Source organism: Mustela putorius, unplaced genomic scaffold (assembly GCF_011764305.1).
Source record: "Mustela putorius furo isolate JIRA1106 unplaced genomic scaffold, ASM1176430v1.1 tig00000135_pilon_pilon_pilon, whole genome shotgun sequence".
NCBI classification, from domain to species: domain Eukaryota; kingdom Metazoa; phylum Chordata; class Mammalia; order Carnivora; family Mustelidae; genus Mustela; species Mustela putorius.
In genome coordinates this window covers 3,017,426-3,041,250 of record NW_025421292.1, presented here as the reverse complement: position 1 = coordinate 3,041,250, position 23,825 = coordinate 3,017,426, and the positions used below count along the sequence as shown (strand labels likewise).

The 23,825-nt window shown below is 39.3% G+C and overlaps 1 protein-coding gene and 1 long non-coding RNA gene across 3 annotated transcripts in view; one reads left to right on the top strand and one right to left on the bottom strand.

Moving 5' to 3' along the window:
- Positions 1 to 2,871: 2,871 nt before the first annotated feature.
- Positions 2,872 to 3,402, bottom strand: LOC106003585. Its single transcript, XR_006605188.1, has 2 exons — positions 3,167 to 3,402; positions 2,872 to 2,943 (listed from the first exon to the last, which is right to left on the bottom strand). It is a non-coding gene; the product is annotated as an uncharacterized LOC106003585 (long non-coding RNA).
- Positions 3,403 to 3,508: 106 nt separating this feature from the next.
- The window catches only part of ILRUN (inflammation and lipid regulator with UBA-like and NBR1-like domains), a 93,813-nt gene continuing 73,496 nt past the window's right edge, over positions 3,509 to 23,825 (top strand). The window contains exon 1 of one of the 2 annotated variants that reach the window (XM_045074729.1): positions 3,509 to 3,877. In XM_045074729.1, coding sequence (XP_044930664.1) covers positions 3,720 to 3,877 — 158 coding nt within the window. In that variant the 5' untranslated portion in view covers positions 3,509 to 3,719. The remainder of the gene's footprint in view (positions 3,878 to 23,825) is intronic. The other variant, XM_045074728.1, reaches the window with a different exon arrangement.

The following is a 23,825-nucleotide window of genomic DNA, read 5'->3' as shown; positions in this document are numbered from 1 at the left end:
TCTAAGGGAAGCTGAATAACTAAAACTCAGGATGATAGGAACTTCTCTCTCCCAAGTCTTCAAGTCTCTCATCTTTGTTTCTGTTTTTCTGTTTCTCTCTTTCTGCAGATGGATATTATCTCATTTTCATGGGTGCCCTACAAAGATGGTCCCTTTTCTGTATTTCTATCATTCACTTCCAAATAAACAGCCTAGGCCTGTTCCAGAAAATAATTTCAGTTCAGTTCCAAATTCCTGGGAGAGGGAATCTGATTGGTTGATCTTAAGTCAAGCATCTCCCTCTTGTCCAATCAAGGGGGCTAAAGGACAAGGCCATGTAGGGCAGATACACTGTTAGAGGCCACAAAGAGGGTCATTAATGGTTTGCAGAAAAGGAAGTCATCACAGTTTGGATATATACCCCAAAGATTTCTACTACAAGTTGCTACTATTATATCTATTTGGCCTCTGTTCTCTTAATCAGTTATGTTGTAGTATGATAGTACTATCTGGTCTTGGCAATTCTGAATCTTAAGGACTTAGCGATCTGGAGGCAATCTCAGCTGCCCTGGTAAGATGAATCACTTTTGGGCTAGACAGTGATAAAATGGCTTAACTCCTTTAAGAAACTTTAAAAATGACTTGGTCTGGAGATTTGGGAGTCATTTAAATTTCTTATATGAGATCACCAGCCCAAGAAATTCAGACTTACACTGGCTGGTCTTGGGCATATTCCAAGCAGTAGCATCTCCAGGTATAGATCCTGACACTGTTCTAAGATACACCTAGAAGCCCTTTTGGAATATTGCCATTAGCTTTTCTTCCTCAGGGTGGTGCTCAGCAATTTGTCCCATTGTCTCTCACCCGGTCCTTCTCCATGTCTTCTACCTAACAAAACAAAACAAAGCTGCAGAGCCATTACAACAGAACCATGTGTGTTAATAATCTCTCAGATTCAAGTGGAAACTCACATTTCTGTGAATGTCCTGATTGGGCAACACTTCATTTTCTCCATTTCATACCCCATTCCATGAGAGAATCATTCAGTGGAGGACAGAGAGGTTGGTTCTTCCTTCATACCTAATGTGCTGGCCACCTTGGTCAGTGCTTTTGCAGTGGATTGGAATGGTTGGTTCTTTATTGTGGGTGACTGTGCCAAGAATTACAGATGTTTAGCATCCTTGGTCCTCAAGACATTAATGGCTGGGGTACCACTTCCAATCTTATGAGATCCAAAATACCCCCATAGTGCTTTAGAATTCACTTGAGGAGTTGTTGCACTCCTTTGAGATAACTTCTGCCATGAACGAAAGTTCTGAGCCACTTCCGTCTCTTATTTGCAAGGATCTCTTTATATTATGTGGGCTGTTTGTGTGTGAGCTAGTATACCCCTAGTACTGCATGGGGTTGGCCAAAAGTTATTTCTCTTAGATTGGCATTCTAATGGAGTTGTTGGGTTCCAATAACCTTTTCTTCTTTTGGATTCTTGGTCAACACAACTTTAATCCATGGGTATTTGAAGTTAATTTAATTTTAGTGAATAGACTAAAATAAATTTCTGACTATTTTGTACATAAGGCCAAACTGAACTCAAAGCATAAAGGGAGTTGTAGCAGGATATAGTGGAGAGAGTGGTAGACTGGGTGTTTAGAGATCCCTTACTAGCTGTGTAATCTTGGGTGAATCAGTTTCTCTCCCTTGGTTTCAATTTCTTTATCTGTAAAATGGGGAGGCTGGGCTAGACAGTCTCAGTTTCTTTCAAGTCTAATACTAGGATTTTTTATAATCTGTGTCCCCATTCCATCATCTATAAGATTGCAACAACATGTGTTCACCTCTGAGACAGAATTTTCCTTAATATTGGTAAAATATTGCAACATTGTGACCACCCAAAAATTGGGCCCAAGCAGTGATCTAAGCTTTCACACAGGCGTTGGAGGCCCAAGACCAGTTTCTTATAAAATGTTAATAACTACTGCAGAGTATGAGTTTGTAAGTATTATACCTGTATGCTGTTACAGTTGTCTCCCATAAGATAATCATATTGGAGGGGGAAAAAATCACTGGAGAAGAGAAAGCGTACATATTTAATATTTTAATAGAGGACGAGGAAGGGAAATGAAGTAGAAGGGGAACCAGGTGAAGAAGTGGCCTGGGCTACTAGTACCATTGTCTAATCCCATAGTCATCTTGTGTTTGTAGCCATGGTAGTTATTTCTTGAAGTGTTTTTTATGCAGTAGGCACTGTATTGAGCTCACATATTTTATCTCATTTAACTCTCACAGCAATCCTATCCAGGTAGGCACTGTGATTATCAATATTTGGCCAGAATGAGAATTTGAATCCTAAATGTGTGTGACCCAGAACCCAGGCTTTTAAAGCCATTCTATTTTACTAAGTCTTGTTTGGTACTGGGACAGGAGGCAAAATGCTTTCTCTTTCTAAAACCTCCTTGCAACCCAGACAGTTACTCTGTGCTGTCTCCTGTTGAAATTGTTACGCAAAACAAAGCCCATTAGGGATCTGAAAGGTGGGTTCAAGTTTTACTGTTCTATATTTTTGGACAAGACATCAAAGCTTTTTGGATCTCACTTTACTTACTTGTAAAACAGAGAGCTACTTGAAGAGAGAAGGACATATCTTACTCATCTTTTGCCCTTTTGGATGTAGCGGTGTTGGGCAAATAGGAATGCAAGGGGGTAGACAAGATGGTCTCTTTGCTGCGTTTCTCATTCTTTGATCTTGGAATAGGGCCTTGACCAGGCAGGTATATCACAATGCACAGCAATATTTTTCTTTCTATTTTAAAAACAGAACAAGGCATGCTAAATTCTCGTGACTTATCATTTATCTTGAGAGGGTTGGTCTTGACAGAATGGGTGGGAGATTACGTGTGTTGCTGTCTGGATCTGGGATTGATGTTCGTATCCAGGCCTCCTTTACTTTCCAGAGACTTGATCCTACTGTTGCATAACAGAAACAGAAATTGTAGTAACCATTACGAAGGGTGGCTGGGAACCAAGGATTCACAGCACTATCGATCCAGGAAAGCAGCTCTTTAAAACTTACGCAACTAAGCCCTTCCAGGGCGAGGGGCAAACCCCTGGCCAAGAAGACTGTGTCCTGCGTGCACTTTGATACTTGACCTTGCCCTAGTCTCTTTTCTTCCCAGACTTGTTATCTCACCTGCAAAATGGTGGAGTTGCTGTAAACGGAGTTCCCGGAGCCTCTCCCCAGACGCCGAGCTTTAACTCCTCCCCTTGAGTGTGGGGGCGGGGCGAGAAAAAGGTCAGGCCAGGAGTCACCCCCAACCACGGGGCGGTCCCTTCCCTTCTTCCCATTGCCCACCCCTTCGCTCCACCGCGGTGAGGTCACGCGGGGGACGTCACGGGGTTGTGACGCCACTGAGGGGCGGGGCTCCCGGAGAGGAAGGGGCGGGGTACAGGCGGGCGGCGCTTGCGCAGTGGGCGCGGCGCGGGAGGAGGCGGAGGCGGCGGCGAAGCTAGAGGCGGCGGCGGCGGAGGCGGCGGCGCTGGGGGGGGTGGGAGGGGGGGGAGCGAGAGTGAGTGAGTGGCTGAGTGAGTTTATCCCTATGAGGCGGTGAGAGGCCCGGGGCCTACCTCAAAGGAGTGGGGTCGCGGCGCCAGCTAGCAGCGGGCCCCCTCCCGGTCCCCGGGCCCGGCGGCGCGGCGGCGGCTCGGTTTTGAGGAGGCGGAGAAGCGGGTGTTCGGCCCCAGCCATGGAGGGCATGGACGTAGACCTGGACCCCGAGCTAATGCAGAAGTTCAGCTGCTTGGGCACCACCGACAAGGACGTGCTCATCTCCGAGTTCCAGCGGCTGCTCGGCTTCCAGCTCAACCCTGCCGGCTGCGCCTTCTTCCTGGACATGACCAACTGGTGAGCCGGCCCCGCCGCGCCAGCGCTGGGGCCCGCGGGGAAAGGGAAGGGACACCCGAGCGCGGCGGCAGGGCGGGCCGGGCGGACACTCAGGGGCTCCCCCTTCTCCGGTCGTGGAGGGCGTGTGGGGGAGCCTCCAGGACATGGGAGAAATTTGGGAGCTGAGTAAGGCTAGAGAGGACGTACGAGGGGAATGGGGGGCCACGGAGTGCAGGAGGGGCGGAAGGGAGACTGGGGAGGGGCTCCTGAGGTTCCGCAGAGAATTGGGGGCCGAGGAACGTGGAAAGAGGGGAAAGACTTGAGTATCCAGGCATAGGGGTAGACCTGGGAGCAAGAGGTTGCGGTGTTGGTTAGGAGTAAAACAACACAGGAAATCTGAATTTGGGAGGTGGGAAAAAAGCTTGGGGTATGGAGTTAGGGTTGAGGAAAACAGGGATGAGGGGGCACTCTGGGAGAGAATTAGGTGTTATGGAAGAACCTGGGGGCACGGGAGAGACTGGGGAATTAGGACCTGGGAGATTGTGTGTGTGTGTGTGTGTGTGTGTGTTCATTCGAGGACAAATAGGGAAAAGGAAAAAAAAATATTATGGGGGAGGACAAGTGAGTACGGTAAGAGAGATGACTTTCCGAAGAGTAGTGCCAGGCAGGAGTGGGATCCACTAACGGAGGACCGGGGAGTGCTAGACCTGCGGCAGGGTCTGGAAAACCCTTAGGAACAGTGAAGGAAAGGACATTATCTTGAAGGAGGGAACTTTCTGAGGGCCCTGGAGCCCTGGACTCCAGAAGGCCAGAATGGAGAAGGGCTTAGCTGAAGTAAAGCTCGGTTGTCTGGGATGTTTGGGAAAATGGAGAACTTGGCTTAGGCTGGGAACCAAGTTTTTTTTTTTGGCTTGGAGTCTCCTTGTAGAATTGGGGCAGAAGACCATGGCACTTAGACTAAAGGAGTGTTTCTTGGCTTTGTATGTGTAGCGCTTGCTATTTTGATAAGCAGGGCTTCTCCTTGTTCTCTTAGGAGGGTGGTTGAGTTCACTTAGGGTGAGTGATAGAGACCATTAGACTTCCTTTGAAAGGATTTCAGGTGAAACAACTCATTTTTCGTTTGTCAGAAAGCCAGGGGGGATGAGTGCCCTTTGCTCTCAGTGTTTGGGCATTCAGTCCCTTGACATGTGGAATCTTGTTTCTCTTGGCATCACTTATACAACCAGTTTCCCCTTTATTCCATGTCCACTGAATGCCTCAGGCAATGCCAGAAAAAAAGAGGCGGTAAGCCTAGTCTTTATCCCATTCCTCTTCTAGACCTGTCTGGAATGATGCTCATCTTATCATCTTACCTGTAGCTGTGGTCATGCCAAAGGTGATGTGTGATATTTTTTTTTTTTTGGAGCATCATTGGTAGGCCCTGTTATTTTATCTTTTTAAACTTCATTGTTATAGCAAGAGTAGAATTGAATTTCTAAATGTTTAGAAAACTTTTTGAGGCATTCAATGCAGGAGATAGTCTTTATAATTGAAGAAGCATTTGTGATCCCCACTTCTTATCTTTTATATCTGGGATTATCTAAGAGAGGGACTGCAGCCTACAGTAATTTTCAGAAGACCAACCTATGGTGTTTAAATAGTCCTTGGTAGGGGTTATTGGAAACACTGAGAACAGGTATTACACTAGTGAAATTTGGAAGTAAAGCCGTATCTTGAAGAGGGTTCTCTTGCCTGCCTACTTCCTACCCCCCAGGTCTTTTTCTTCCTTGTTTACACTAGTTTAGCATAGGAAACTTGGCATATTGTTGCTGCCAGTTTGGTAGGAAGGATCATTATTTCTCCCCACCCCCTTGTGAGTCGTACAATTTAAACCCTGCCCCTATATGTTTTTAGTTCTTTAGACTCAGTATTTATTAGTATAATTATGGCTACAGAACCAGTGTACTGAATTTTATATGTTTGAGGTGTGTTTGTTTAACATCTAAGATTGTTTGTTTTTAGGTGTTGTGAAAGGTGAGCATCTAAGATTGTTTGTTTTTAGGTGTTGTGAAAGGTGAGGCACAGTGTGGATAAGAAAAAAAAACTTAAAAATTATAGTTGCATTATGGAAATTTTATTTGAAAAATTTTTTAAAGATTTTATTTATTTATTTGACAGACAGAGATCACAAGTAGGCAGAGAGGCAGGCAGAGAGAGAAGGGGAAGCAGGCTTCCTGCTGAGCAGAGAGCCGGATGTGGGACTCAATCCCAGGACCCTGGGATCATGACCTGAGCCGAAAGCAGAGGCTTCAACCCACTGACCCACCCAGGCGCACCATTATTTGAATTTCTTAATGAAAAATTATTAACAGAGCAGCATGTATTCTAATGAGATGGCATCTTTGTATAAATCAAGGTGTGACACATTTCTAAGCAAAGCAGTGAGCCATTAAAAGATGGGTTCAGGGGCGCCTGGGTGGCTCAGTGGGTTAAGCCGCTGCCTTCGGCTCAGGTCATGATCTCAGGGTCCTGGGATCGAGTCCCACATCAGGCTCTCTGCTCAGCAGGGAGCCTGCTTCCTCCACTCTCTCTCTCTCTCTGCCTACTTGTGATCTCTCTCTCTGTTGAATAAATAAATAAAATCTTTAAAAAAAAAAAAAAAAGATGGGTTCAGGTTTTAAAGCAGTTAGAAGTTAGTAACTGCTTAGGAATCCAGGCAATTAAGTGATAACTCAGCTTTAAGCTATAGTACCTCATTTTTTGGCTATAGAAGTCATACTCTTTATTTTTGATTATAAAATGAAAAATTGTTTTTGAACTGAAGGGGGTGAGGCTTGCTATTCTTTTCTTTCTAATGAAAGCAGTTAGCTCCAGTATTGTATTTTGATTCCTATTTTGACCTGGCTATACTTTGTCTTGTTAAATTTTTGTTTAGTTAAATCTAGTTAAAATAAATACAGTCATGCATGTGTGCTCGTCACAACATTTGTGTTAATATATAGAAATGTACTGTTTTTAAGTGTCATTTAAATGTCCAATTTTGTAAACTGTTGAGATTGTCCTAATACAGATTGGCAAAAATCTCAAATTGCTGTGATTAACCTGTTGAATTTGAGATGATTAACTTTACTATGACTTCGTAAGTGCCTGCTGTGGGTTTTAATAAATAATCACCATTCAGTTGTTTGATAACTGTTAGAAAATAATGTGGTAAATTAAAAATCATTATTTTAAAATGAAGGCCATAAATTTTCTAAAATGAAACTTGGGTTGGAAAGTTTTCAACTTTGGTTGAAACTTTGGTTGCTTTTATTTTCAAAAGTATTTTTTGTTGTCAGTAACAGACAACTTTTTAAGAAGCTGTTGAAGAACTGACTGAATTGAATGTTTTGGTCTTGAAATTATCTACCCTACATTTTTCCCTCAAGTCTTTAGCTTGTTGCACATTATGTAGATATTTCTATTTGTTTAATTTGGGATGAAGTATGTTTCAGTTTAAGCATTTTTGGAGTGTTTATACCTGAGCTGGCAGGCAGCCATCCTGCTGGAGATTGATGGAACTGCCTCTTAACAAAAGTAGTCAATTTTCAGTTCCTAAGTGAGTACATAAAGTGAATAAATGGTGTGCTGAAAAGACCTAGTATCTGCAGCCAGCTGAAATGACTCGTAGATTACTAGAACTTTCTGCAGGTGGAATGTCTTGCAGAGACATTACTAGGCTGTGAATATAGAACCTGGAGTTCTGAAACTGGAAGCTGGCTTAAGAGATTCTCTAGTTCATTCCAGTTTTTCTTGAAGAATTGCATATAATCCTTCCCAGATAACTTATTGTTGCATCCCTGAGGGTAGAGATTTGTGTGATACCTTATTATAGTGTTTTATTGCATTTCTAGTTAGAATTTTGTCAAAACTAAATCTCTCTTATTACAGTTTAAAACTTTTTCATTGCATATATCCTCCTTGGAGATGAAGACTAATAAACACCTTCCTTAAGAGGTCAGAAAGTTTCTGTTAATTCAAATCACTGAAGCTTTTTAACCATTTATAATTTAAGCACATTCAGTTTAGTGGTTTCTCATCCTTTAATGTAGCTAAATAGGTTGCTTTGTTTTAAGGGAGAACCAACATGATTCAGAGGAGAACTTCCATATGATTTTTTAAAAATTTAACATAAAACCATTTTAACCAATTTTAAGTGTACCGTTGATGTCACATAAGATTTTAAGTTCACTTCTGGCCCTCAAAATCATTTGCCTCATGTTTTTAAAGTGAGTTGTTCTTTAGCATTTGTGACAAGAAGCAAATAACACTTTTAGATTTTATTTTGATTCAATTTGATTTGATTTGATTGATTGTTAAAGTAGGCTCCATGCCCAACATAGGGCTTGAACTTAAGACCTCAGGATCGAGAATTGCATGCTCTAGCAGCTGAGCCAACCAGATGCCCCTAGATTTTATTTTATTTTTTAATACTTCTAGATTTTTAGAGGACGTTAACTTCGGAATTAATACTGGCCTTATTTTTGGTACAGGCATAAATACAATAGTTTTGACTAGCATATAGCCAGTGTTGACTGTTCATTTGGCTGGTACTTTGCAGTTGTGGTGTTGCAACATACTAGTTACCTGTAGGTGTCTTCAGGAAGTAGTGTGTATTTTTTGGAACATTACATGTGTCCATCGTGGGTGGAACAGATGTTTTCTAGAAAAGTAACTAGGGAAAAACATTTTTATACAGTCATGTCTTGTTGACTTTGTCAAGATTGTCAGAGGCACCGGACTAGATAAAATAAAGGTATATTTGACACAATGAAGCAAAATCAGAATCTAGATGTGAAAATAAGTTGTATCTCTTATTTCATGGTACCTCTACAGCCTAATCTTAATCCATTTCTCTTCACCTGCATGATACATCAGTTTCTGATCCAATCTCTGGTTTATATGCACGAGGCTAGGGCAAGTCCCTTTATAACAGATAAACCAAGATATTAGTATGGGGTTTCTGGACTATAATGTGTGCCAAGCAGCAGTTCTGGGAGGAGGGTAGGGAAGGATTGCATAACACTTAATGACAAGAGTGTTTTGCACTCTCTGACTTTTAAAAAAATGTTTGATTGATTGATTTAGAGGGCAAGAGTGGGAGAGAGGAAGATGGGGAAGGAGAGGGAGAGCATGGGGGGAGGGGCAAAGGGAGGGGAAGAGAGAGAATCTCAAGTAGACTCTCTGCTGAGCACATGGCTGCTCAACCCACTGGGCCACCCTAGTGTCCCATGCTCTGTGACATTTTTAAGAAGGTTGAGGGTTCTTGGTTTGGAGTTCTTCTTTTCCACCCTGTTCTTAACTTTCTGAGTGGCACATACAAGTTGAGACTCTGGGTATAATATAAAAAAGTTTATAAAGAGAGCATCTAGATTCATTTTAGTTTTAAAAGGAATGCAGTAAAAAGTACATTGTTGTGCTTTACAGACAGTGTTGCTGGGGGACTTGTCTCTGTTACAATGAGGGTGGATGGAGGTGGTTTCTTCACCATCTCTTATCTTCCTACTGCTTCCACAGAAAGTTTGTGTAGCACATAACAGCAAAAACTACCAACCAGACAGTATTTAAATCAATGTATTTTGGCTAGAGCCTTAGCAGGCAGTGTAATGCAAAAAGAAGACAGCCACTATTACAATTTGTGCTCTAAAAGGAGAAGAACGTGTCTGAAATGATCAGAGATAAGTTTGGGGATAATGAGGAAACATTCAATTAGCAATACTAAATTAACTGAATAAAATTTCAGAACAAGTAGGGATGGACTGAATCAAATAGAACCAATGATTCACGAAGATTGAATGACTGCTCTGGGCAAGTTGTATTCTTAGAAGTTTTGAAATAATTAGGGGATTTGAATTGATGGAAAGGCAGTGTATTGTAGGTAGAGGATGTTTCCTGAGTGAAACCAGGAAAGAACAAGTGGAGCAGAGCCATCTAGGATCTTGGCTTGGCTAGAATGTGACAAATGGAATCAGGAATGACAAGACGTAGAGCTTATTTTACTTTTGTTTGGAATATTGTTGGTTTTTTAAAAATTGAGATGAAATCAGTGAAACATAAAATGAAACCATGATGAAGTGAACAATTCAGTGGCATTTAATGTATTCACAGTCTGGTAGCTGCCACCTATGTCCAGTGAAACATTTTCATCACCTCAAAAGGAAACCCTACACCTGTTAAAGCAGTTGCTCATCATTCCTTGGAAACCCAAGCCCTGGCAGCCACCCAGGTCCATTTTCTCCCCTTTGCCCTGACAACCGCCAGTCTGAATTCTTCCCTATGCATGTTCCTATTCCTGATATTTCATATGAAGGGAGTCATACAGTATTAGTCCTTTTGTGTCTAGTGTTTTTCAAGGTTCATCCATGTCGTATAGCATGTATCAGTACTTCAGTCCTTTTTATGGCTAAATAGTATTTCAGTGGATGTTCATACCACAATTTATCCATTCATCAGTTGACAGAGAGCCAACCCATTTCCAACTTCTGGCTATTGTGAAGAGTGCTGCTATGAAGATGCATGTGCATGTATCTGAGTACCTGTTTTTACTTCTTTTGGTTATATACCTAGGAGTTGAGTAGCTGGATTATACAGTAATTCTATGTTTAACTTTTTGAGGAACCATCAAACTATTTTCCATGGTGGTTGAATTATTTGATAATCCCCCCTAACAATGAACAAAGGTCTCTGTCCCAATTTCTCTTTCCCTTGCCAACCATTGTTATTTTCCTTTTTAAAAATTATAGCCATTCTTACACCTATGAAGTGGTACCTCATTATGATTTTGATTTATATTTTTCTAATTACTAATGATATTGAATGTCTTTTAATAAGCTTTTTAGGCATTTGTATACCTTCTTGGAGAGTGTTTATTCAAGTCCTTTGCTTTTTTTTTAGTTGGATTGTTTGTCCTTTCTTTTCCTTCAGTTGTAAGAGTTCTTTATATATTCTGGATACTAGATCCTTATATGTGATTTGCAAATATTACCTCCCATTCTGTAGATTATCTTTTCATTTTTCTTTTTTTTTTTTTTTTTTTTTTTTTTTTTTTTTTTAAGATTTTATTTATTTGTCAGAGAGAGCGAGTGAGAGCGAGCACAGGCAGACAGAGTGGAAGGCAGAGTCAGACGGAGACGCAGGCTCCCTGCGGAGCAAGGAGCCCGATATGGGACTCGATCCCAGGACGCCGGGATCATGACCTGAGCCGAAGGCAGCTGCTTAACCAACTGAGCCACCCAGGCATCCCATATCTTTTCATTTTTCTTGATGATTTCCTTCAGTGCACAGTTTTATTTTGATGTGGTCCAGTTTATCTAATTTTTTTGTTGTTGCTTATGCCTTTTGCATTATATCTAATAATCCATTGCTAATCCAAGGTTGTGAAGATTCTTCTGTGTTTTCTTCTGAGAGTTTTACAGTTTCACTTCTTATATTTTGGTCACTGACTCATTTTGAGTTAATTTTTGTACGGGGTGTGAGGTAGGAGTCCAACTTAATCCTGTGTAGCTTAATTTTGATCATGTCAGATGCCCTGGAACTGGCTTCTCATTGACTCTGCATTATTTCCTTTACTTGTATTAAATACTATCTTTGGCTAAATGTAAAAATTAGACCAGAAAAGTGTGCAAGGTTTTCTTTCTTTCTTTTTTTTTAAAATTTTATTTATTTATTTGACAGACAGCAATCACAAGTAGTCAGAGAGGCAGGCAGAGAGAGAGGTGGAAGCAGGCTCCCTGCCAAGCAAAGAGCCCGAAGTGGGGCTCGATCCCAGGATCCTGGGATCATGACCTGAGCTGAAGGCAGAGGCTTTAATACATTTAGCTACCCAGGCGCCCCTGTGCAAGGTTTTCTGATGGGGGAAAGTATTATGGATGTTTTATTGGCACCCAAAACTAATTGTGTTTTTAAAAGGTCTGTCTGTCCTTTTCCTCATCTTACCAGCCAGCTTTTCTTTCTTTTTCTTTTCTTTTAATAGCTCCATTAGTCTCCTAGACGTTAGGCTTGAACTGAATTCTGTCCAATGCTCTCTTGTTCCTGGACACCTCAAATCATTTGCCAAAACCCATTCGTTTCCACTCTACTGTGTACTTCGCAGCTCTTTTCTCCATTCCCCTTGCTTCCACCTTAACAGGAATACTCTCTAAATTGGCTTTCTATACCAGGCTGTCTCCCTTCCAGCCCATTTTGTGGACTTACCACTACCAGATTAATCTTTCTAAAATCACAGCTTTGATCTGGGCCATTTTTTTCTTAAAAACCTTTAACAATAAAGGTTTTTAAGAATAATAAAGAATAGAGAGTTTAGCTTGACATTCTGGACCCTCTAAAGATTGGTTCTGATTTATCTGATTTATCTGCCTCTAACTTTCTGGCATATCTTTTTTCTTTTTTTTTTTAAGATTTTATTTATTTATTTGAGACAGAGAGTGAGAGAGAGTACATGCACAGTGAGGGGAGAGGCAGAGGGAGCAGGAGAAGCCAACCCCAGGCTGAGGTGGGAGGTATTTCTTCTGTACCTTTTAGAAAATTTTCGTGCCTATAGAATTTTGCACCCATATGTATGTGCACATATACTTAGAGAATTTTCTTTGTGCGTGCATGTGTATATTTTTTAACGGTGTTGTAATTTGAATAATTGTTCTTCCTATCTGGTATAGTGGATACCACAGCCCTTGTACTGAGTTAGTTGTCAAGATACTTGGAGAGGATCATCAAATAGGTATGTAGTTTTCTAAAAGTGCAGTGGTAGATTTGATCTCTTCAAATACCATAGAATTCCTTCACTGTATTGAGCAACTGTATTGAGAGTCTTCTCATCCATTAATTACATGTAATTATTAAAACTTTGTTTTGCTGTGTTAAGAGCAAAATGTGTTAACTAGTGAATTCATCTGAATTTGCTTGTGAAATAATTGTCAGGGAACATATTTTATGAGTTAAACTTTTTAGGGACCCCAAACACGACTGAAACTCATGGAAAAGGTTTAATTCTTATTATAAAATCACCTTGTGCAGATGAAACTAATACACTTTTAACTTGTAAGGGTAATTGATTTTGCGAGTGGTTTTCTAATGATTTGTCAAAGTTAGTATATATCTTGGGAGGAGAGCAGTTTATTCCAAATATGGAACTTAGCCCCACTGAATTTACTGTGTACTAGATTTTAAAAGACTCACTTTAAAAAATGAACAGTTGTGGCGCCTCTGGTGACTCAGCCAGTTAAGCATCTGCCTTTTGCTCAGGTAATGATCCTAGCATCCTGGGATTGAGCCCTGCATCAGGCTCCCTGCTCAGCCGGAAGCCTGCTTCTCCCTGCCCTTCTGCCTGCCACTTCCCCTCCTTGTGCCCTTTCTCTCTGTCAAATAAGTACATAAAAAATCTTAAAAAAAAAAGAACAGTTGTGTTTTCTTATGTATAAGCCTTGGCTCTGTGAGTGTTTCCAGGGGTTCACACTTGTATTCTTGTGCTTGAGGTCAGTGATTCACAACCTATTGTGGAGCAAGAGCATACTACTCAATTGATTGAATGATACAGTGTCCTTCTAAAATACTTTCTGGTCAGCTTTTCTTTTTTTAAGATTTTATTTATTTGATGGAGAAAGAGGGTAGGGAGCAGCAGGCAGAGAGAGAGAGGGAGAAGCAGACTCCCCGTTGAGCAGGGAGCCTGATGTGGGGCTCCATCCCAGGGCCCCGAGATCATGACCTGAGCTGAAGGCAGGTGCTTAACTGACTGAGTCACCCAGGCACCCCAGCTTTCGTTTTCTAAAGTAAATTTTGCTTTTTAATTAAAAAAAAAGTACTTTGATAATAGGCTTTGGGAGAATAGAAATCACTGGCCTACAACTGGGAATCAGCTACCTTTACATTTTTTAAAATTTAAAAATAAAAACTATTTTATAATGACATAAAGTTTTATTATGACATAAATCATTGTAGATCAGCTAGAAAGTGCCAGTCAACAAAAAGAAAACAAAAATAAGCCACACTCACAGGAGCCAGAGGTAAATAATTTAAATCTTTTCATCTGTGTTTTTGTAATACATACTGTAATATGTGTACCTGTTTGCTTTACAAAAATGAAGTATTTGCTGTATTCTAGGTACTGTTTCAAGTGATTGTTTACTCTGTAATTTAATGTTCACAATCATTTTAGGAAATAAATACTGTTATCCTCATTTTACAGAAAAGGAAAAGAGGCTCAGTAAGGTTAAATAACTTGCTTAAGATTACATGGATAATAAGTGGTAGAAATAGGATTCACACGTAAGCAGTTTGGAACCAGAACCTGTGCTCCTCATTGCTGTGTTTTATACACCATGTGGGTTGCTAGGGCTGCCATAACAAATTATCACAAACTGGTTGGTTTCGAACAAAAAGTTGTTCTCTTACAGTTCTGGAGGCTAGAAGTTGAAGTCAGGCCATCAGTGGGGCTGTGCTCCCTCCGATGGTTTCTAGAGAAGAACCCTCCCTTACCTCTTAGCTTCCAGTGGCATTTCTTGGGGTGCCTAGGCTTGTAGCTCTTTACTCCAATCTCTGCCTCAGTAGTCACATGGCCTTCTTCCTTGTGCGTGTGTCTCCCCAGGAGGACACCAGTCGGTTGGATTTCTGGCCCAGCCTAATCTGACATCTTCTGAACTAATTGGATCTGCAAAGACTATTTCCAAATAAGATCACTTTCTGGGGTTCTGGGTTTGTGTGAGTTTTGGTGGATACTCTTTAACTACTACACACACTACTTATAATCTGCTTTCACTTAAAATATGACTATTATATTTTTAATACAATTCTGAACTTTTAAAGGCTTCATAGTATTCCGTTACATGGATATAGAATAATTTAATAAACCTTTTTTGTTGGCTATCAGTGTTGCTTTTAATTTTTTATCACTATAAACTCAGAATATCCCTGTAGGTAAATCTTTGCTTATATCCTTAATTATTTCCTTAGAATTTTTTCCTAGAATTAGATTGCTGGGCTAAAGATAAACATGGCTTTTAATGCTCTTAATATTTAATTGCCAAATTGTCTCTCTCGTAAAGGTCAGACTAATTTGTATTTCCACCACTACTGTGTGAGTAACTGTTCCTTTAATACTTCATCAATGCAGCATATTACAATCAAAAGAATTTTTTTCAGTTTTGTAGATTAAAAAAAGTGACTTGTTTTAATTAATATTTTGTCATTTCTAATGAGTACTTTTATGTCCTAAATGTGCATTTGTATTTCTTTTATGAATTGGCTGAACATGCCCTTTATCCATTTTTTTTTTTTTTTTTTTTTTTTTGCTGCTCAGAAAGTGAGCTTTTTTGGAAAGGAAAATTTTTTTCCTGACTGTTAAAGTAGTAATACTGAATACAGAAAACCAGCAAATTCAGAAATGTTGAGGAAAGACAATAAAGAAATAAAGCCACTTGTAATACTACTCAGTTGTCAGTTTGTGTTCACATAAATGGATATATCAATATATATATGTATGATGTATTTTTAAGTTAAAATATAAGACGTAATGCTTTACAGCCTGCTTTTTCACTGAGCGTAGATATTTTGCTATGTCTGTTTTTCATGGCTGCTAGTATTCCATTACTTACTTTGTAACTTAGTTAAGCCATTTATTTATTTTGTTGTTGTTGTTTTTCACTATTACAAATGTGTGTCTGCTTGCCTAATTATTTCCTTCTCTATTAATGTTTTAAGAAATTGTGATGTATAGCTTATATGTTTATATTGGAGAAATTCTTAGAAGTGGAATTGCCAGCTCAAAGAAACGCCCTTTTGAAGGTTTTTGAACATTGACAGACTGCCTTCATGAAGTATGTAACAATTAATAATCTGAACAGTTACACATTAGAAAGCTTGCTTTCTGGGAATGATAATTTTTTTTTTTTGCTGTATAGATTTATCTGATAGATAAAAGGCATTACATGTTTTAGTTTGCATTTCTTTGATTGCTTAGTGAAATCTTAAGTATTATGTGTTTGCATTGGCTATTTTATTAAAAGACTTATATTTTTATTTTGAAAAAGAAAAAGTATAACGAGGGGTGCCTGGGTGGCTCAGTGGGTTAAAGCCTCTGCCTTCAGCTCAGGTTATGTGGTCCTGGGATGAGCCCCACATCCTACTCTCTGCTCAGCAGGGAGCCTTCTTCCTCCTCTCTCTCTCTCTGCCTGTATCTCTGCCTACTTGTGATCTCTGTCAAATGAATAAATAAAATCTTAAAAAACAAAAAGTATAATGAACCCTGTGTACCCGTCATCCTGATTTCAGAGTCATTAATTTTTTGTCCCTTTAATAATTAATTAATTAATTGACAGAAAAAAGAAAGAGTGAGAGAGGGAACACAAGCAGTGGGGGTGAGAGCCGGGAGCTGGATGTTGGGCTCTATCCCAGGACCCTGGGATCATGACCTGAGCCAAAGGCAGACACTTAACAACTGAGGGACCCAAGCACCCTTGTCTTGGTTTTTTTTCCCCCCAATCTTTTTTTTCTCACTGGAAGAACAGTATTTTACTTTTATTGTTTGTTTGTTTTTGATGGGGAGCATGCTAGAGGCCAGGAGGGAGAGTGAGAATCTTCAGCAGGCTCCACTCCCAGCTCAGAGGCCTAGGTGGGGCTTGATTTCACAACTCTGAGATCCTGACCTGAGCAGAAATCAAGAGTTGTTCCCTTAACCGATTGAGCCACCAGGCAACCCTCCAGTAAGGTTTATGCCACCCGGCACCCCTCCAGTAAGGTTTATGCCAGTTTGTGGTCAGTTCCCTCCCCCGCAACCAGGCAACCACCATTCTGCTGTCTGTCTCTCCTGAATTTGCATTTTCTGGATATTGTATGTAACTGTAAATGTGCAGCATGTAGCCCTTGTGGCTGGCTTCTTTTCCTGAGCATGCTGTTTTCGAGGTTTAGCTGCGTTGTAGCAGGGATCAGTTATGAAAATTCATTTTACAGTTTTATTGCTGAATCTTGTACATACATTAAAAAATAATCATTATTATGAACAACATAATTATTCAAATAGTACTGAAGTTTTCTCAGTGAAAGATAGGTTTTTTTGTAAGTCTAGGTTTTGTGTCTCTGTGAGAGATGGTATCTACTGTCAGTTTCCTGTGTACCTTCCCAGATGTTGTTCTACATAGTTTTAATACCTATAAATGTCCTTACTTTTTGATATCTTCGGCTTTTAAAAAATTGATATGTGTGAGTTATATTTTGCGCATTTTTTCAGTTTTCTATTTTTTTACTTGTCAAAATTTTATTTTGTTACATAATTATAAAACTAATACAGGTTTCTGGTGAAAAGTTTAGATAGTATGTAAATCCCTGTGTTTTCCCTCTCTCAACTTATTCTCCGAGAAGTGGCCATTACTCTGTTTTTTTCAGAGACACCTCATGCCTTTGTAAGCCTGTATTTGATCAGAGTGGTCACAGAGTCCATATGTATGCTAATGAGAAGTTATTGCTATACTTTTCTGTTCTACATACAGATTTAAATCCTTCCTCCTACAGCTTTTTTTTTTCCTGAAAAAGAACTGTCTTCTGTATATAGTTAAAAATCAATGAAAGTAGTTTTTTTTTTTTATTATTTATTTATTTTTTATTTATTTGACAGACAGAGATTACAAGTAGGCAGAGAGGCAGTCAGAGAGAGGAGGAAGCAGGCTCCCCGCTAAGCAGAGAGCTGGATGCAGGGCTGGATCCCAGAGTCCTGAGCCGAAGGCAGAGGCTTTAACCCACTGAGCCACCCAGGCACCCTGAAAGTAGTTCTTGATAGATGTCTTTCGGTCTTAAATGTTAGGTCTTATTGGGAAATTTTCTCCACAGTGCTTTAAAACAAACTTTGATACATTGTCAAGTATGTCATTTCAGATCAATCATCTACTTCAGCTGCCAAGAGTCTTTCTAACTGGGAGAGCATGATCTGTAGATGCAGATTTTTTAACTGGGAGAGCATGATCAGTAGATCACTGGTGTAGGAGAGGAGTCTCATCTCCTCCCCCATATGTACACACATGCAAATGGAGTCATACTATACGTATTGTTCCCAGATTAGTTTAACTTCACAGAATGCTGTGGACATCACTTCTTTTAATGGGTGCGTGGTATTTATTTCATTGTGGCTGACTATATTTTATTTAAATATATACTTGTTGATGGACAGCTAGTTTCCAGGTATTTGCTTTTATAAAGCTGCTGTGGTACAGGTATGTTTATATACTTGTAAGTACAGTTCTAGAAGTGGAATTGCTGGGGTTGGGTACATGGGCAATTTAAATTTTGATAGGTAATATCAAATTCACTTCAAAAATATTGTAACAAATTTATTTTTACTATCAGTGTATAAGAGTGCTTGTTTTGCCACACACTTTTATCAGCCCAAGAATGATCTTTGTCCTTACATTGATGCTGGTTTGATAGGTTAAAAATGTATTCATTTTAATTTAATTGCTTTAATTATGAATGAGGTAGAACATCTTCCTTTATCTTTATTGACTATTTGTGATCTTCCCCAGATTTATTGAGGCGTTATTTACTTTTTTATGACTTACTAGTGTTTTCCTATCTACCTCAATGGGATTGTTATTCTTTCTCTAATTGATTTGAGTTGTTTGCATATTAAGGAAATGAGCATCTCGCTAAATACTTGCCTTTCCTCTAGTTTGTCTTTTAACTAGTTTTATAACATTTTTTCACTTTGTGAATTTTTACGAAGTTGAAACCAGCAGTCTTTTTTGATTTCTGCTTTTGGTTTCATGCTTAGAAGTCTTTTCCCCACATAATTGTTACGTAATTATTATTTACCTCTGTTTTCTTTATCATTGCAAAATTTCATGTGAACCTTTTATATAGTTGAAATACATTTGGCAGTGTGATGGGAGGTCGGTATCTAACAGGTTTTTCAGATGATTCATTTTTCCCATTTTTGAGAAATTCATGTCCCTTCCAAGATTTGAAATGCTATCTTTATCATGTATTAAATGCATATATATATGTGGGCTTATTTTTGCACTTTTTCCTTTGTTGTATTGGTATTTATGTCCAGTTTTCCAGGGTTGAATAAAAGTTTTAAGGTTTACTTAAAAGGTATTTTTGAGGGCAAGTACATTTTCTTTTTATAATTTAATTTTCCTTTTATCTAAGTTATAAATACACATAGTTTCTATAAGTAAAGTAGTTCTGCAGGGATTCTAGACCCCTTTTTCCTTCTTTCATTCCCCAGAATCAGTCTTTTTCAATTCTTCCAGCTGATTTTGAGGTTTTGTTTCTCTGCTGGTTTATTCCACACCCCCCCCCCAATCCCCCAGTTTTAACCATTACCTGTTGATTCCCTACTGGGAGATGAGGATTTCTTTCTTTGATAACCAGTTCAAAGCTCTTCTGTATGACCTTTGGCAAATTATTTCCCTCTGTGTGCATTCGTTTTCTCATATATAAGGACAATATCTGTTTTTATCTGATGATTAGATAAATTAATGAGTGTAAACATTTAAAGCTGTGCCTGGCACATGGAAGTTGTTGGCTTCACTCACCCTATCTCCCATTCTCCTTCTTTAATCATTTGTAATTTGTTTAAGTCAGTTTTTAGTGTTTATGTTGTTTTAACTGTTTAAATGCTTATTGACAGTTGAGCTATTAGTACATTTAGATTCATTTTCCTTTTCTGTACAATCTTTTGCTGCCCCAAGGGCAATACTTCTGTTAACTCTTGGTTTGCTCAGTCTTTTAGATATTTTTTCCCTAAGTTACCCTCAAAGCTCTTACCAACTGTGAATTCCTTCTTAGTAAGTTCAGACAGTGTTATATCAGTTTTGCCTTTTTGAAGAAGTTTCTTGCAGAGCATTTGACTTCCTCTGATCTGGACTGTTTGGGCTCTGGGTGTGCTGCACAGCTCTTACACCCCGGGGACCCTGGGGATTTCTTTCACACTTCTCCTACTCCCCACCCTTTGTTGGAAACCTTATTTCCTGGACCCCATTTTTTAAAACTTACTGAGAGTGCAGAGGAGATAAAACTTGAAGACTTTTGTATTCTGAAACTATATTTTACTCTGATGCTTCATTGATATCCCAGTTTTGGTTAGATAGCAATTTTAAGGTTGGAAATACTTTTCTTGGAATTTTGAAGGCACTGCTCCTTAGTCTTCTGTTTCTCAGTAGAAATGTTGTTCTGATTCTTTGTTCTTTGTATGAATCCCGTCTTTTCCGTCTCTGGAAGCTTTTGATAACTTTGCTGTGTCCTTGGTATATTCTAAGTTTGATGGTGACACATCTCAGCATGTATTTTCTTACCTTGTGCTTCACTTTGGGGAGCCCTTTCCGTCTGGATATTGCCCTCTTGTTCTTGGGAGAGTTCTTGAATTAATCCTTTGATTGCCTCCCCTTCATTGTCTGTGTTCTCTTTTCTTAGATCTCCTGTTTTTTAGGTATTGGACCTTCTGGTCTGGTTCTCTGTCTTTTTCTCTTTTCAGCTTTTGACTTTTTTTTTTTTTTTTTTTTTTTTTTTTTGCTCTGCTTTCTGGGAGATCTCAGTGTTGTTTTCTTCAAGTTTCCATTTCTTGCTATAGTCCTTTTCTTTCATATTCAATACTTTACCTTAGGTATTTGGTTGTTTTTGGCTGTCTACTCCTATTTAAAAGTAGGACACAGAAAGTGGATTGGAGGCTGTGGACTTGATTGGAGGCTGTAGTTTTGTTTAGTGAGAGCTTTAAAAAGCCCCACCTGTTTCCTCCAGGGTGAGGCATTCACCAGCCTTCATATGCAGTGTTTAGACAGTTCTAACATTTGGGTTTAGGCAAATACATTTTTTTTTTTTTTTAATCTGGATCTTCACCTTCACTTGTAGGGTACCCACTGCTGTTAATTCCTGAAATTTTGGGAATCCTCATTTTCAGTTGGGTTCTTCTCTCCTTTTCCCCACTGCTGGCTGGGGATTCAGCTTTCTCAGGTTGGCTCCATCATTTACCACTTACTTATCTGTCTACCTTCCAGGGCCCCAAATGTTGCTTCCTCACTTGATCACTTTATTCTTTTGAATTTATGATCCCCTCCCAATTTGTCTTCTTTTGTCGTAGACTGGTTTATAAACACCAGAAATTTATTTCTCAGAAGGTCTAGAGGCTGGGAAGTCCCACATCACGGTGCCAGCAGATTTGGTGTCTAGTGAGGGCCTGATCCTGGTTTGTAGATGGCTGACTTCACATTGAAACACCACATGGTGGAAGGGGAGGGAGATCTCTCTAATCCTATTCATGAGGATTCTACCCTTATGACCTAATCACTTCCAGAATCTCCACCTCCTAATACCGGTCACATTGGAGGTTAGGTTTCAACATCTGACTTTTGGGAGGCGCAAACATTCTTTCAACCTGGAGCATCATACATGTATTTTAGGAGGGTTTTGGGGGGAGACCTGAGGCTAGTGCATGCATTTTTAAATTGGAAGCTGAAAGGGAAGCATTGGATTTACATCTTAACTTTATTTTGCCTTTCCATTCTTACTATGATTTATGGGATTGTTGGGATATGATATAAAATTTTCAGCATGCTAATTGATCAAGTTGTGATGATGTTATATACAGATAGCTTTCCTTTGCTGAAATGGAACTGTTTTATCTGAAGGATGAAGAACAGATTATTAATGGTTCTCTTTGGCTATTCTCAGTTGGTTTTTATTTTCTTTTTTTACACTTTATTAATCTTTCATTTTCATTGTAATTCTTAAATATTCTACAATAAATATGCATTGCTTGTGCAATTAGGAAGAAATAACACCTAAATTAAGAATTGTTAAATCCGGGACGCCTGGGTGGCTCAGTGGGTTAAAGCCTCTGCCTTCGGCTCAGGTCATGATCCCAGGGTCCCGCATCGGGGAGCCTGCTTCCTCCTCTCTCTGCCTGCCTCTCTGCCTCCTTATGATTTCTGTCTATCAAATAAATAAATAAATCTTTAAAAAAAAAAAAAGAATTGTTAAATCCTTGATAAAAATTGGCCCTAGATTCCAGAGTGTTGTGCTCTTCTTTTATTTAATCCTCAATCTTTCACAGTGATGTTACGCATATCCTCTACCTCCTCTACCCCTTGGGGGTGGGGGGAGTGTTTTACAGAGCTCATTCTGATTTATCCCCCCAACTTCTTTTGTTTTTTATTTATTTATTTGAGGAAGAGAGAGACACAGTGAGAGAGGGAACACAAGCAGGGGGTGTGGGAGGGAGAAGCAGGCTTCCCATGAAGCAGGGAGCCCGATGTGGGGCTTGATCCCAGGACTCCGGGATCATGACCTGAGCTGAAGGCAGATGCTTAATGACTGAGCTACCCAGGTGCCCCTGTCCCCCAGCTTTTTATTTTGAAGTATTTAAAAACTATGGAAGAATTGAAGAAGACTTGAAGAAGAGTTGAAGACTAACACATGAATACCTATATAATTGCCATTTTTACCATATCTGCTTTTTTTTTTAATATTTTATTTACTTGACAGAGAGATCACAAGTAGGCAGAGAGGCAGGCAGAGAGGTAGGCGGAAGCAGTCTCCCCACTGAGCAGAGAGCCTGATGTGGGGCTCGATCCCAAGATGATGAGATCATGACCTGAACTGAAGGCAGAGGCTTTAATCCACTGAGCCACTGAGCCACCCAGGCGCTTTATTTTTAAATATTTCTGCTTTATTTTTAAGCACCTTTACTGAAGCATAATTTACATATTATAAATTAACCCATTTTAAAAAATGGATAGTTTATTTTTAGTAAGAATTGAGCAACCATCACTATAATCCAGTTGTATATTTTCATCACTTCAGTAAGATTTCTTCTGTATGTTTACTGGTTTTTTTATTTTTAAGTAATCTGTACACCCTACATCAAACTTGAACCTACAACCCTGAGATCAAGAATCATAAGCTTCAGCAGCTGAGCCAGCCAGGTGCCCCTGCCAGTTTACTGTTAATCCCCATTACACCCTCCAACCTCATGCAGCCGCTGATCTTTTTTTTTTTTTTTAATCTCTAAGTAGTTATTTTTCTCTACTTTTTATATCAACAGACTCATATAATATGTGGTCTTTTGTATCTTTTTTTTTTTTTTTTTTACTTAGCATAATGTTTGTGAGGCATCTATTTATGTATCAGTATTTCCATAATCTTTGTGGCTGAGTGGTATTCCATTGAATAGATGTTTAGCATTTTGTTTATCCATTTACTAGTAGGTGGACATTTGGATTGTTTCTATTTTTTGGTTACTATGAATAAAATTGCTGTGGACATTCTCAGGAAGATTGTGTGGATGTGTTTTACTTTCTTTTGAGTAGATACTTAGGAATGGATTGCTATTTTGTATTTAACTTTTTATGCAACTGCCCAACTCTTTTCCAGAGTAACTACCATTTATATTCCTACCAGCAATATATGAAAAGTCTGTGTATGGATTTATACACTTTTGTTTTTTTCTGGAACCATTTGAGATAAAATGCAGACAGCATGACATTTTACCCCTTGGTCCTTCTGCAAATATCTCCTAAGAACAATGGCATCATCCTACATTACTGCAATATTTTCGTCCCTCTCTAGGAATTTAGCACGGAAACAATAGTATTACCCAATATATATATTCCAGATCTAGATTTTCCTATTTCTTCCCCAAATGCTCTTTATAACGTGGGGTTTTTCTGTTGTGGGTTTTTTTGTTGTTGTTGTGTTGTGTTTTGCTTTTGTTTTTAAATCCAGAATCTTCTCAGACTTCTCAAATTACATTTGGTTGTCATGTGTCTTTAGTTGCCTTCAGTCTAGAGCAAGTTTCCCTCACCTTTGTCATTTGGATGTTTTATGACATTGACATTTTTTAAGAGTTCAGCCCATTTGCCCTCTAGAGTGTCCTGATGATTAGTCTGATTGTTGATGAGTCTGATTGCTTCCTCATAGTTCGGTTCAGGTTAAATGTTGTTGTTGTTAGAAATAATACATGGGTGATTCTCTG